Below are 14,017 nucleotides of genomic sequence, written 5' to 3'. Positions count from 1 at the left end.
AAGGGGTGGTCAGAGTGCTCAGGTAGGTGTGTGGGAGTTTCCATCGGTGCTACGACAGTGGAGAGTCCGGACCAAGTCTCCACCGTGCGCATTCCCCCCGAATATGCCGATTTGGCTATCGCTTTCTGTAAAAAGAGGGCGACCCAATTACCACCTCATCGACGAAGGGATTGTGCGATAAACCTCCAGGTGAACGCCGCACTTCCCAGGAGTCACGTGTATCCCCTGTCGCAGGAGGAGACAGTGGCTATGGAGACATATGTCACCCGCCTCCTCGAATTTCTTTTTTGTGAAGAAGAAGGAGGGAGGTCTGCGTCCGTGCATTGACTATAGAGGTCTAAATTCCATCACAGTGTGGTTCAGTTACCCGCTACCTCTCATCGCCACGGCGGTGGAGTCATTTCACGGAGCACGCTTCTTCACAAAACTGGATCTCAGGAGCGCGTATAACTTGGTGCGAATCCGGGAGGGAGATGAGTGGAAGAACACGTTTAGTACCACATCTGGCCATTATGAGTACATGCCGTATGGGTTGAAAAATGCTCCAGCCGTTTTCCAATCCTTTGTAGACGAGATTCCCAGGGACCTGCACGGACCGGGTGTGGTGGTTTACATCGATGACATTCTGATCTATTCCGCCACACGTGCTGCGCATGCGTCTCTGGTGCGCAGGGTACTTGGGCGACTGTTGGAGCATGACCTGTATGTCAAGGCCGAGAAATGTGTGTTCTCCAAGCAAGCCGTCTCTTTCCTGGGGTATCACATTTTCACATCTGGGGTGATGATGGAGTGTGACCGCATTGCGGCCGTGCGTAATTGGCCGACTCCGACCACGGTAAAGGAGGTGCAGCGGTTTTTAGGGTTTGCCAATTACTACCGGAGGTTTATCCGGGGTTTTGGGCAGGTGGCTGCTCCCATTACCTCACTGCTGAAGGGGGGTGCGGTGCGTTTGCGGTGGTCGGCGGAGGCGGACAGGGCTTTTGGTCGTCTGAAGGCGTTGTTTACCGATGCTCCCGTATTGGCGGATCCATACCCCTCTTTGGCATTCATAGTGGAGGTGGACGCGTCTGAGGCTGGTGTTGGAGCCGTGCTATCACAGCGCTCGGGCACGCCCCTGAAGCTTCGCCCCTGCGCTTTCTTTTCGAGGAAACTATGATGTGGGGGACCGGGAGTTGCTGGCTGTGGTAAAAGCTCTGAAGGTGTGGAGACATTGGCTTGAAGGGGCGCAACACTCTTTTCTCATCTGGACTGACCACCGTAATCTGGAGGACATCCGGGCGGCGAGGAGACTGAATCCTCGTCAGGCAAGGTGGGCGATGTTTTTCAACAGATTTCGTTTCACCATCTCTTATAGACCAGGTTCCCATAACGCTAAGGCCGACGCACTGTCCCGTCTCTACGATACCGAGGAGCGGTCCATCGATCCCACCCCCATACTTCCGGCCTCTTTTCTGGTGGCACCGGTGGTATGGGAGGTGGACGCGAACATCGAGCGGGCATCACGGTTAGAACCCACGGCACCACAGTGTCCAGCTGGTCGGAGGTACGTCCCACTTGGTGTTCGCGATAGATTGATCAGGTGGGCCCACACGCTACCCTCCTCTGGTCATCCGGGGATCGATAGGACGGTGCAGGGTCTTAGGGGGAAGTACTGGTGGCCCACCTTGACCAAGGACGTGAGGGTTTACGTTTTCTCCTGTTCGGTGTGCGCCCAGTGTAAGGCCCCTAGACACCTGCCTAGAGGGAAGTTACAGCCCCTCCCTGTTCCACAGCGGCCGTGGTCACACCTGTCGGTGGACTTCCTCACCGATCTTCCTCCGTCACAGGGGAACACCACGATCCTGGTCGTTGTGGATCGGTTTTCTAAGTCCTGCCGTCTCCTCCCTTTGCCCGGTCTCCCTACGGCCCTACAGACTGCGGAGGCCCTGTTTACACACGTCTTCCGGCACTACGAGGTGCCTGAGGACATAGTCTCTGATCGGGGTCCCCAGTTCACGTCCAGGGTCTGGAGAGCGTTCATGGAACATCTGGGGGTCTCGGTCAGCCTCACCTCGGATTTTCACCCCGAGAGTAATGGGTAGGTGGAGAGAGTCAACCAGGATGTGGGCAGGTTTCTGCGGTCGTATTGCCAGGACTGGCCAGGAGAGTGGGCGAGGTTCGTCCCATGGGCCGAGATGGCTCAAAATTCACTCCGCCACTCGTCCACGGACCTGTCGCCGTTTCAGTGCGTGTTGGGCTATCAGCCGGTCCTGGTACCGTGGCATCAGAGCCAGACCGAGGCTCCTGCGGTGGAGTAATGGGTGCAGCGCTCAAAAGACACCTTGAGAGCTGTCCAGGAATCCCTGAAACGGGCCGGTGGGAGGCAGAAGTAGAGCGCTGACCGCCACCGCAAAGAGGCCCCTGTGTTCGCACCGGGGGACCGGGTCTGGCTCTCGACCCGAAACCTGCCCCTTCGCCTGCCCTGCCGGAAGCTGGGCCCGCGGTTTGTGGGGCCATTTAAAGTCCTGAGGAGAATAAACAAGGTGTGTTATAGGTTACAGCTCCCCCTTACTATCGTATTAACCCCTCATTTCATGTGTCTCTCCTCAGGCCGGTGGTAGCTGGTCCACTGCAGGACGTTGAGGTGCGGGAGGTCCCTCCGCCCCCTCTGGACATCGAGGGGGGCCCGGCGTACACTCTACGTTCCATCCTGGACTCTAGACGTCGGGTGAGGGGCCTGCAGTACCTCGTGGATTGGGAGGGGTACGGTCCGGAGGAGAGGTGCTGGGTGCCGGTGGGGGACATCTTGGACCCATCTCTGCTGGGTGAGTTCCACCGCCTCCATCCAGATCGCCCTGCGCATAGCCCTCCGGGTCGTCCTCGAGGCCGGCGTCGGCGCCCTGCGGGAGCCGCGCGTCATGGGAGGGTACTGTCACGACTTCCACCGAAGGTGGTTCCTCTCCCTGTTCGGGCGGCGCTCGGCAGTCGTCGTCGCCGGTCTACTAGCTGCCACCGATCCCTTTTCTTTTTCGTTTGGTTTTGTCTGTCTTGTTGTGCACCTGTGTATAGTTTAGGTTATTAGTGGGGTATTTAATCTCGCCCTACCCACTTGGGTTTGTGCGGGATTGTTCGTGTAGCTGTCATTTTGTTTGGGTTGCGTTTTGGTTTGTTCTGTTGAACAGGTGTTTTTTTTCGGGACTACGTTCCTGTTGTTTTGTGGCTACTGTTATGGTCCTGTTCCTGTTCTTTGGACTTCTAAATAAAACGCCCTTTCTTGCAATTCACTCTCTCCTGCGCCTGACTCCACACTCACCTCTCCTAGGGAGAAACTGACAAGAAGGCTATTTCACAATCACACCTTTGGGAAAAACAGTGGGTCAAGGACAGTTTAATTAGGAGTTAATTATGGATTAATAATAGAATAACGTTGAGGGGAGATCCAGATTTCTGGAGCGGTTATAGTCTGCCGGCTGGCTCAGGGGCACAGGCTGGCACAGATCACCATCCATCACCCTGGTGCTAAACGCTAATCAATCAAACAATCAATCAGGAAATCTTCCTATCAGTATGTGTATTATGGACACTAAAGGTCACCAATAATCTCTGTCCTCGAGAGCTACAGAGTGGAGCAGGCTTTTGTTCCAACCCAGGCTGTTTGTTTCACACGTGCACCAGAGGAGGCTGGTGTGATGACCAATAGGAGGACGGGTTTATTTTAATGGCTGGATTGGAATAAATGGAACAGTATCAAACACAACAAACATATGGAAACCATGTTTGACTCTGTTCCATTTATTCAATTTCAGCCATTACAATGTCCGGACCACATCCATGTCCATCTTGCAGTTCACCAGACTCACCACCGGAGGGCAGGCTGTTGCAGGTAGCGCCGTGGAGGCAGGGCTGTTTCAGGCAGGCATCGGGGTAGAGAACACAGCCCAGCTTCAGCTCTGTCAGGCCCACCACCTCAGCATAGCGACTCCTCTTGTTCTGCAGGGGCAGCTCGTTGTTGTTGAGCATCACTGAGTCCAGGCAGCCCTGGAAACCATCCGTCACCCGAGGACCCTTCTTGTCTGTCAGGCTGCGAGAGTTAGGAGGCTGGACCTGGGGGGAGAGGAGAGACATGAGTGACACATCGGATTTATGTATACAAACAAACAAACAAATATTGTACTGTATATGAATAGGTATAGCACACAAAACTATAATATCAAACCAGAATACCTAGCTTCTTCATGTTGTTTTCTGAGTATGGAGCAAGCAATGTTCAGACAACAACATAATATAACAACATAATGTATATATCAACGATGTCGCTCTCGCTGCGGGTGATTCCCTGATCCACGTCCATGCAGACGACACCATTCTGTATACATCTGGCCCTTCTTTGGCACTGTGTTAACTAACCTCCAAACTTCAATGCCATACAACACTCCTTCCGTGGCCTCCAACTGCTCTTAAGCGCTAGTAAAACCAAATGCATGCTTTTCAACCAGTCGCTGCCCGCACCCGCCCTGTCACGCCCTGATCATAGAGAGCCTTTTTATTCTCTATGTTGGTTAGGTCGCGGTGTGACTTGGGTGGGTAATCTGGGTTGTTTTTTTCTATGTTGGCTTGGTATGGTTCCCAATCAGAGGCAGCTGTTTATCGTTGTATCTGATTGGGGATCATATTTAGGCAGCCTTTTCCCCACTGTGTTTTGTGGGATCTTGTTTATGTGTAGTTGTCTGTGAACACTCCATAGCTTCACATGTCGTTTGCTCTTTGTTTTTTTTTGTGCGTTTCACTTCAATAAATATGTGGAATCCAGATCACGCTGCGCTTTGGTCCAAGTATGCTTCCAACGACGATCGTGACACGCCCGCCCGACTAGCATCACTACTCTGGACGGTTCTGACCTAGAATACGTGGACAACTACAAATACCTAGGTGTCTGGCTAGACTGTAAACTCTCCTTCCAGACTCATATCAAACATTTCTAATCCAAAATCAAATCTAGAATCGGCTTTCTATTTCGCAACAAAGCCTCCTTCACTCACGCCGCCAAACTTACCCTCGTAAAACTGACTATCCTACCGATCCTCGACTTTGGCGATGTCATCTACAAAATAGCTTCCAATACTCTACTCAGCAAACTGGATGCAGTCTATCACAGTGCCATCCGTTTTGTTACCAAAGCCCCTTATACCACCCACCACTGCGACCTGTATGCTCTAGTCGGCTGGCCCTCACTACATAATTGTCGCCAGACCCACTGGCTCCAGGTCATCTATAAGTCTATGCTAGGTAAAGCTCCGCCTTATCTCAGCTCACTGGTCACCATAACATCACCCCCTCGTAGCACGCGCTCCAACAGGTATATCTCACTGGTCATCCCCAAAGCCAACACCAGTTTCACTACTTGCACATCATCATCTGCTCATTTATCACTCCCGTGTTAATCTGCTAAATTGTAATTACTTCGTTACTATGGCCTATTTATTGCCTTACCTCCTCACGCCATTTGCACACACTGTATATATACTTTCTTTTTCTTCTATTGTGTTATTGACTGTACGCTTGTTTATTCCATGTGTAACTATGTGTTGTTGTTTGTGTCACACTGCTTTGCTTTATCTTGGCCAGGTCGCAGTTGTAAATGAGAACTTGTTCTCAACTAGTTTACCTGGTTAAATAAAGGTGAAATAAAATAATAATAAGAGATTAAGATTCTGATCTTCACATTCCCTAAATACAGTACATTCATAAATACACACACAGGCTGTATTCCTCAGAGCTTCTTATCCAGAGTTTCCTATCCAGAGATTCCTATACAGAGCTCCCTGTCCAGAGATTTCTATGCAGAGCTTCCTATACAGAGCTCCCTATCCAGAGCTTCCAATGCATAGCTCCTATCTAGAGCTTCCTATGCAGAGCTTCCTATGCATAGCTCCTTATGCAGATCTCCTATCCAGAGCTTCCTATACAGCGCTTCCTATACAGAGCTTCCTATGCAGAGCTCCTATTCAGAGCTTCCGATACAGAGCTCCCCGTCAGAGCTTCCTATCCAGAGCTTCCTATACAGAGCTCCCTATCTAGAGCTTCCTATGCAGAGCTCCTATTCAGAGCTTCCTATACAGAGCTTCCTATACAGAGCTTCCTATCCAGAGCTTCCTATACAGAGCTCCCTATCTAGAGCTCCCTATGCAGAGCTTCCTATTCAGAGCTTCCTATTCAGAGCTTCCTATACAGAGCTTCCTATCCAGAGCTTCCTATGCAGAGCTCCTATTCAGAGCTTCATATATAGAGCTCCCTATACAGAGCTCCCTATCTAGAGCTTCCTATGCAGAGCTCCTATTCAGAGCTTCCTATACAGAGCTTCCTATACAGAGCTCCCTATCTAGAGCTTCCTATGCAGAGCTCCTTATCTAGAGCTTCCTATGCAGAGCTCCTATCTAGAGCTTCCTATGCAGAGCTCCTATCCAGAGCTTCCTATACAGAGCTCCCTATCTAGAGCTTCCTATGCAGAGCTCCTTATCTAGAGCTTCCTATGCAGAGCTCCTATCCAGAGCATCCTATGCAGAACTCCTATCCAGAGCTTTCTATTCAGTTTCCAACCCAGCGTCTTACCTTGTGTTGTGTTCCTCACTCTGACTAGATTAAATTGGTAAGAGCATTATAGAGAAACACTATACTCACACATACTAATCGATTACGCTCGCACATGCAAAACACACACAGCCACGCCCAAACAAACATATTAGTGTCCCGAACTCACATAATCACAACAACCCTACCACTCTGAAAGAATCTGTCACACACCCATACATGCTTGCTTTACTATCCTTGTGGGGACCAAACAATTGATTCACATTCAAAATCCTATTTTCCATAACCCGTAACCCAAAAACCCGAACATAACCCTACTTGTAACCATAACCCTACTTCTAACCCTAATTCTAACCATAACCCTACTTCTAACCCTAACCCTACTTCTAACCATAACCCTAATTGTAACCCTAACCCTAAAATAGCCTTTTTCCTTTTGAGGACCAGCAAAATGGCACCAATTTTCCTTGTTTTACTCTCCTTGTAAGGACTTCTGGTCCCTAAAAAAAACACACACGCACGCGCACGCACGCACGCACGCACGCACGCACGCACGCACGCACGCACGCACGCACACCCCTCCACAGAACGCCCACCTGTGCTCCAAAGTAGATAGACCCATCTGCCCCTAGTGGCTGGAAGCTTGGTGGTCCTCTCCTCCTCTCCACATAGCTGTCGTCCAGAGACAGACTGGTGAAGTTACGGTTGATCTCCAGAGTCACCGTGTGCCAGTTCCCATCGTTGATGGGCCTCCCAGAGATACCCAGCATACCAGGGCTGTTCCCACAGTCCAGCTGGAACCAGAGCTTGCCCTCCTCCAGCTGTCAATCACAACAAGAAAGGCAGATGAGAGGGGATGAAGGGGTTTAGCCTGTGGAAATAACATGGGTGGATCGTGCTGTGGGTAACCAGACTATCCATGCTTCTTTACAGTGTGTATAACACAGTATTCTGAGCACATGTCTGTCTGTTATGTTAGTACAGGGATTAGCATGTATAGGTGTGTACCTTAAACAGGGGTCAGCAAGCGTACATGTGTGTGTGTGTACCTTCAGTATAGTGCAGGGGTCAGAGTGAGTGTGTGTACCTTCAGTATAGTGCAGGGGTCAGAGTGAGTGTGTGTACCTTCAGTACAGTGCAGTGGTCAGAGTGTGTGTGTGGATACCATCAGTATAGTGCAGGGGTCAGAGTGTGTGTGTGGGTACCTTCAGTATAGTGCAGGGGTCAGTGTGTGTGTGGATACCTTCAGTATAGCGCAGGGGTCAGTGTGTGTGTGTGTGTGTACCTTCAGTATAGTGCAGGGGTCAGAGTGTGTGTGTGGGTACCTTCAGTATAGTGCAGGGGTCAGAGTGTGTGTGGGTACCTTCAGTATAGTGCAGGGGTCAGAGTGTGTGTGTGTACCTTCAGTATAGTGCAGGGGTCAGTGTGTGTGTGGATACCTTCAGTATAGTGCAGGGGTCAGCGTGTGTGTGTGGGTACCTTCAGTATAGTGCAGGGGTCAGAGTGTGTGTGTGGGTACCTTCAGTATAGTGCAGGGGTCAGAGTGTGTGTGTGTGTACCTTCAGTATAGTGCAGGGGTCAGAGTGTGTGTGTGTACCTTCAGTATAGTGCACGGGTCAGTGTGTGTGTGGATACCTTCAGTATAGTGCAGGGGTCAGTGTGTGTGTGTGTGTACCTTCAGTATAGTGCAGGGGTCAGAGTGTGTGTGTGTACCTTCAGTATAGTGCAGGGGTCAGAGTGTGTGTGTGTGTACCTTCAGTATAGTGCAGGGGTCAGTGTGTGTGTGTGGGTACCTTCAGTATAGTGCAGGGGTCAGAGTGTGTGTGTGTACCTTCAGTATAGTGCAGGGGTCAGAGTGTGTGTGTACCTTCAGTATAGTGCAGGGGTCAGTGTGTGTGTGGGTACCTTCAGTATAGTGCAGGGGTCAGAGTGTGTGTGTGTACCTTCAGTATAGTGCAGGGGTCAGAGTGTGTGTGGGTACCTTCAGTATAGTGCAGGGGTCAGAGTGTGTGTGGGTACCTTCAGTATAGTGCACGGGTCAGTGTGTGTGTGTGTACCTTCAGTATAGTGCAGGGGTCAGTGTGTGTGTGGGTACCTTCAGTATAGTGCAGCGGTCAGAGTGTGTGTGTGGGTACCTTCAGTATAGTGCAGGGGTCAGTGTGTGTGTGTACCTTCAGTATAGTGCAGGGGTCAGTGTGTGTGTGTGGGTACCTTCAGTATAGTGCAGGGGTCAGAGTGTGTGTGTACCTTCAGTATAGTGCAGGGGTCAGTGTGTGTGTGTGGGTACCTTCAGTATAGTGCAGGGGTCAGAGTGTGTGTGGGTACCTTCAGTATAGTGCAGGGGTCAGTGTGTGTGTGTGGGTACCTTCAGTATAGTGCAGGGGTCAGAGTGTGTGTGGGTACCTTCAGTATAGTGCAGGGGTCAGTGTGTGTGTGTGGGTACCTTCAGTATAGTGCAGGGGTCAGTGTGTGTGTGTGTGTACCTTCAGTATAGTGCAGGGGTCAGTGTGTGTGTGTGTACCTTCAGTATAGTGCAGGGGTCAGTGTGTGTGTGTGTGTACCTTCAGTATAGTGCAGGGGTCAGTGTGTGTGTGTGTACCTTCAGTATAGTGCAGGGGTCAGTGTGTGTGTGGGTACCTTCAGTATAGTGCAGGGGTCAGAGTGTCTGTGTGTACCTTCAGTATAGTGCAGGGGTCAGTGTGTGTGTGTGTGTACCTTCAATATAGTGCAGGGGTCAGAGTGTGTGAGTGGGTACCTTCAGTATAGTGCAGGGGTCAGAGTGTCTGTGTGGGTACCTTCAGTATAGTGCAGGGGTCAGTGTGTGTGTGGGTACCTTCAGTATAGTGCAGGGGTCAGTGTGTGTGTGTGTACCTTCAGTATAGTGCAGGGGTCAGAGTGTGTGTGTGGGTACCTTCAGTATAGTGCAGGGGTCAGTGTGTGTGTGTGTGTGTACCTTCAGTATAGTGCAGGGGTCAGAGTGTGTGTGTGTACCTTCAGTATAGTGCAGGGGTCAGAGTGTGTGTGTGGGTACCTTCAGTATAGTGCAGGGGTCAGTGTGTGTGTGTGTGTACCTTCAGTATAGTGCAGGGGTCAGAGTGTGTGTGTGGGTACCTTCAGTATAGTGCAGGGGTCAGTGTGTGTGTGTGTACCTTCAGTATAGTGCAGGGGTCAGAGTGTGTGTGTGTGTACCTTCAGTATAGTGCACGGGTCAGTGTGTGTGTGTGGGTACCTTCAGTATAGTGCAGGGGTCAGTGTGTGTGTGTGGGTACTTTCAGTATAGTGCAGGGGTCAGAGTGTGTGTGTGTACCTTCAGTATAGTGCAGGGGTCAGAGTGTGTGTGTGTGTACCTTCAGTATAGTGCACGGGTCAGTGTGTGTGTGTGGGTACCTTCAGTATAGTGCAGGGGTCAGTGTGTGTGTGTGGGTACTTTCAGTATAGTGCAGGGGTCAGAGTGTGTGTGGGTACCTTCAGTATGGTGCAGGGGTCAGAGTGTGTGTGTGGGTACCTTCAGTATAGTGCAGGGGTCAGAGTGTGTGTGTGGGTACCTTCAGTATGGTACAGGGGTCAGTGTGTGTGTGGATACCTTCAGAATAGTGCAGGGGTCAGAGTGTGTGTGTGGGTACCTTCAGTATGGTACAGGGGTCAGTGTGTGTGTGGATACCTTCAGTATAGTGCAGGGGTCAGAGTGTGTGTGTGTGTACCTTCAGTATAGTGCAGGGGTCAGAGTGTGTGTGTGGGTACCTTCAGTATAGTGCAGCGGTCAGAGTGTGTGTACATGATGATTCCTCTGCTCTGTAGAGTTCTGATCTAGTGCAGGGGTCAGAGTGTGTGTGGGTACCTTCAGTATAGTGCAGGGGTCAGAGTGTGTGTGTGTGTACCTTCAGAATAGTGCAGGGGTCAGAGTGTGTGTGTGGGTACCTTCAGTATAGTGCAGGGGTCAGAGTGTGTGTGTGTGTGTGTACCTTCAGTATAGTGCAGGGGTCAGTGTGTGTGTGTGTACCTTCAGTATAGTGCAGGGGTCAGTGTGTGTGTGTGGGTACCTTCAGTATAGTGCAGGGGTCAGAGTGTGTGTACATGATGATTCCTCTGCTCTGTAGAGTTCTGATCCTCAGTCCCAGCTTCATCTCTCCTGTCCTCCCTCCATCAGACACTTTATACTTGATATAGCTGTTCCCTGAGAAACTCAGAGACGTGTGACCTGTATACACCCCCCCCCCACACACACACACACACACACACACACACACACACACACACACACACACACACACACACACACACACACAATTTAAAACTTTTTGAATGTTCTATTTGCATCCACAAATGACATCATATTTACAACGGACCCACACATTCAAAAGACACCTGGACACATAAACCCACATCAACGCACCTGCACACTCTCCTAGTTTCCCTGGTGGACACTGGCAGGCATACGGTCCTCTGGTGCCCTCTGTGCCCACACACTGCATGTCTCCTGGACAGGGCTGCTCATCACACAACTCTGAGGCTGGGGGACAGCTACCATCTGATGGAGGGAGAGAGAGAGAGAGAAGGGAGAGAGAGAGGAGGGGGAGGGAGGGAGAGAGAGGAGGGGGAGGGAGAGAGTGAGAGGGAGGAGGAGGATGAGAGAGAGAAAGAGAGAGAGAGAGAGAGAGAGAGAGAGAGAGAGAGAGAGAGAGAGAGAGAGAGAGAGAGAGAGGATGGGAAGAGAGAGATGTGAGGGGTGAAACAAATGAGAGAAAGGAAGAGTGGGGGGAATGGGGAGGTAGAGAGAGAGACAGGAGGGGAGGGATAAAGGGATGGAGAGAGATAGAGGGGGGGTGGTTGAGGGTGAAATAGAATATAAATGGAAGGAAACGAGAAGCGAAGGAGAGGGTGTGAAACAGAGTGAAACAGAAGACAGAGGACCATGGATAGAAGGAGGAAAGGAAACGAGAAGAGAAGGAGAGGGTGTGAAACAGAAGACAGAGGACCATGGATAGAAGGAGGAAAGGAAACGAGAAGAGAAGGAGAGGGTGTGAAACAGAAGACAGAGGACCATGGATAGAAGGAGGAAAGGAAACGAGAAGAGAAGGAGAGGGTGTGAAACAGAAGACAGAGGACCATGGATAGAAGGAGGAAAGGAAACAAGAAGCGTAAAATGAGAGAATGGGAGACAAGAAAGGTTGAATGAAGAGAGCGAGAGAGGACAAGTTCATTTAGGGTCATTCAGAGTAGAGGCAGACAAATCCTCTGCCAAATCCTCTGCCAAGTGTCCCCATGAGACATGCTAATTACATTAGCCACAACATGCTAATTAAATCTACTGTGGGGTCTGTCTAATCCCAGGGGTCAGATACACACTCAAAATGCCCCTGGTGGATTATGACCATCAACTTGTTATCATTATAGTATTTATACAATCAGACAGAGCGGTTGCTACAGTGCAGATCATGCAGATGTCAACAATGTCTACTGTACAGCTCTCTGAAGGACACTTTTGTTTGTGTGTATAATTTTGTGTGAGAATGTGAGTGCATCATCATGCATATACATTGATACGATACATTAGTGTATATCTGTGTGTGTGTGTGTGTGTGTGTGTGTGTGTGTGTGTGTGTGTGTGTGTGTGCGTGTCCTCACCAGTGCAGGTGCAGCGTGTGGTCCTGTGGAAGCGTGGCGACACAAAGCTAACCCTGGGTGTGCTGTAGGTGATGAGAGCGTGAGAGTCCAACACAATGCTCTGCTCACATTGGGCCCCACGACACTCAAGCCCAGAACAGTTCTTATCCAAGATGGCCGACACCCTCAGCACTTCCTCCAGCTGCCTCCGGGAGGCGCTCAGCTTCTGAGTCAGGTACGCTGCCTTGTAGAAACCTCCCCCAGCCGTCTCCACGGCAACCAGCAGATCCAGCTGGCTGGTCCCGCCCACGGGCTGCAGACTGAGCACGTGCAGCGCGTCCTGCTTCTGCGTCGCCGCGGCAACCTTAAGAACTTTCACCACGTTTTTCAGATGTGTGGCCACAAAGTCGTGTGGTTGCACACTCTCGAAACGCACTGTCACCGCCTCGCGCAGCATCTCTGGTGATGCCTGCTCCACGTGCACGCTCACAGCCACGGGCACGGCAAAGCGTCCGTCACTCACGCTGGCGTTGAGGGAGTAGCGACCGGCATCCAGGCCGCCCAGGGCTATGATCTTACCGTCTCTCGGACTGATCTTGAAGAGGGAGCGTTGAGACGGAGGGGCGTGGCCGAAGGTCAGGACATCGTAGGGGTCTGCGTCAGTGGCGTGCAGCTGGCCGATGACTCCTCCAGGAAACTCGTCCTCCATGGTGATGATGTGGACCTCCAGGGGTAGCGCTACGGGCCGGTGAAGGCTCTCCTCAATCACACGCACCGTCAGGGTAGAAGAGGAGGACAGACGGGGCTTACCTGAGTCCCTTACCTGGAGGTAGGGGAGAAGCAAAGGGTTAACACAAAGCCAAAAAACATCAATCACAATGTAATCCCATGTGTGATTTAGTAGCACAGACCTTCCACAAGCTAGCTGGTTGTAAGACCTGCTACTAACACTAACAGGGTTGACCAGCTGGTTATAAGACCTGGTGCTAACAGTAACAGGGTTGACCAGCAGGTTGTAAGACCTGGTGCTAACACTAACAGGGTTGACCAGCTGGTTATAAGACCTGGTGCTAACACTAACAGGGTTGACCAGCTGGTTATAAGACCTGCCACTAACACTAACAGGGTTGACCAGCTGGTTATAAGGCCTGGTGCTAACAGTAACAGGGTTGACCAGCTGGTTATAATAAATGGTGCTAACACTAACAGGGTTGACCAGCTGGTTATAAGACTTGGTGCTAACACTAACAGGGTTGACCAGCTGGTTATAAGACCTGGTGCTAACACTAACAGGGTTGACTAGCTGGTTATAAGAAATGCTACTAACACTAACAGGGTTGACCAGCTGGTTACAGGGTTGACCAGCTGGTTATAAGACCTGGTGCTAACACTAACAGGGTTGACCAGCTGGTTATAAGACCTGCCACTAACACTAACAGGGTTGACCAGCTGGTTATAAGGCCTGGTGCTAACAGTAACAGGGTTGACCAGCTGGTTATAATAAATGGTGCTAACACTAACAGGGTTGACCAGCTGGTTATAAGACTTGGTGCTAACACTAACAGGGTTGACCAGCTGGTTATAAGACCTGGTGCTAACACTAACAGGGTTGACTAGCTGGTTATAAGACCTGGTGCTAACAGTAACAGGGTTGACCAGCTGGTTATAAGAAATGCTACTAACACTAACAGGGTTGACCAGCTGGTTATAAGACCTGGTGCTAACACTAACAAGGTTGACCAGCTGGTTATAAGACCTGGTGCTAACACTAACAGGGTTGACCAGCTGGTTATAAGACCTGGTGCTAACACTAACAGGGTTGACCAGCTGGTTATAAGACCTGGTG

At 50.7% G+C, this 14,017-nt stretch overlaps 1 protein-coding gene across 3 annotated transcripts in view; it reads right to left on the bottom strand.

The window, feature by feature from the left end:
- The window catches only part of LOC139549440 (protocadherin Fat 3-like), a 389,617-nt gene that overhangs the window by 26,225 nt on the left and 349,375 nt on the right, over nt 1-14,017 (bottom strand). For all 3 annotated transcript variants that reach the window (XM_071359936.1, XM_071359937.1, XM_071359938.1), the window contains 5 exons: nt 12,193-12,994; nt 10,961-11,095; nt 10,608-10,765; nt 7,164-7,388; nt 3,840-4,083 (listed from right to left, as the gene is read on the bottom strand). In XM_071359936.1, coding sequence (XP_071216037.1) covers nt 3,840-4,083; nt 7,164-7,388; nt 10,608-10,765; nt 10,961-11,095; nt 12,193-12,994 — 1,564 coding nt within the window. The remainder of the gene's footprint in view (nt 1-3,839; nt 4,084-7,163; nt 7,389-10,607; nt 10,766-10,960; nt 11,096-12,192; nt 12,995-14,017) is intronic.

This window comes from Salvelinus alpinus, chromosome 22 (genome assembly GCF_045679555.1).
Source record: "Salvelinus alpinus chromosome 22, SLU_Salpinus.1, whole genome shotgun sequence".
In the NCBI taxonomy this organism is placed as follows: domain Eukaryota; kingdom Metazoa; phylum Chordata; class Actinopteri; order Salmoniformes; family Salmonidae; genus Salvelinus; species Salvelinus alpinus.
The sequence above is the reverse complement of the archived record's forward strand: the minus strand, read 5'-3'. Positions and strand labels throughout refer to the sequence as shown.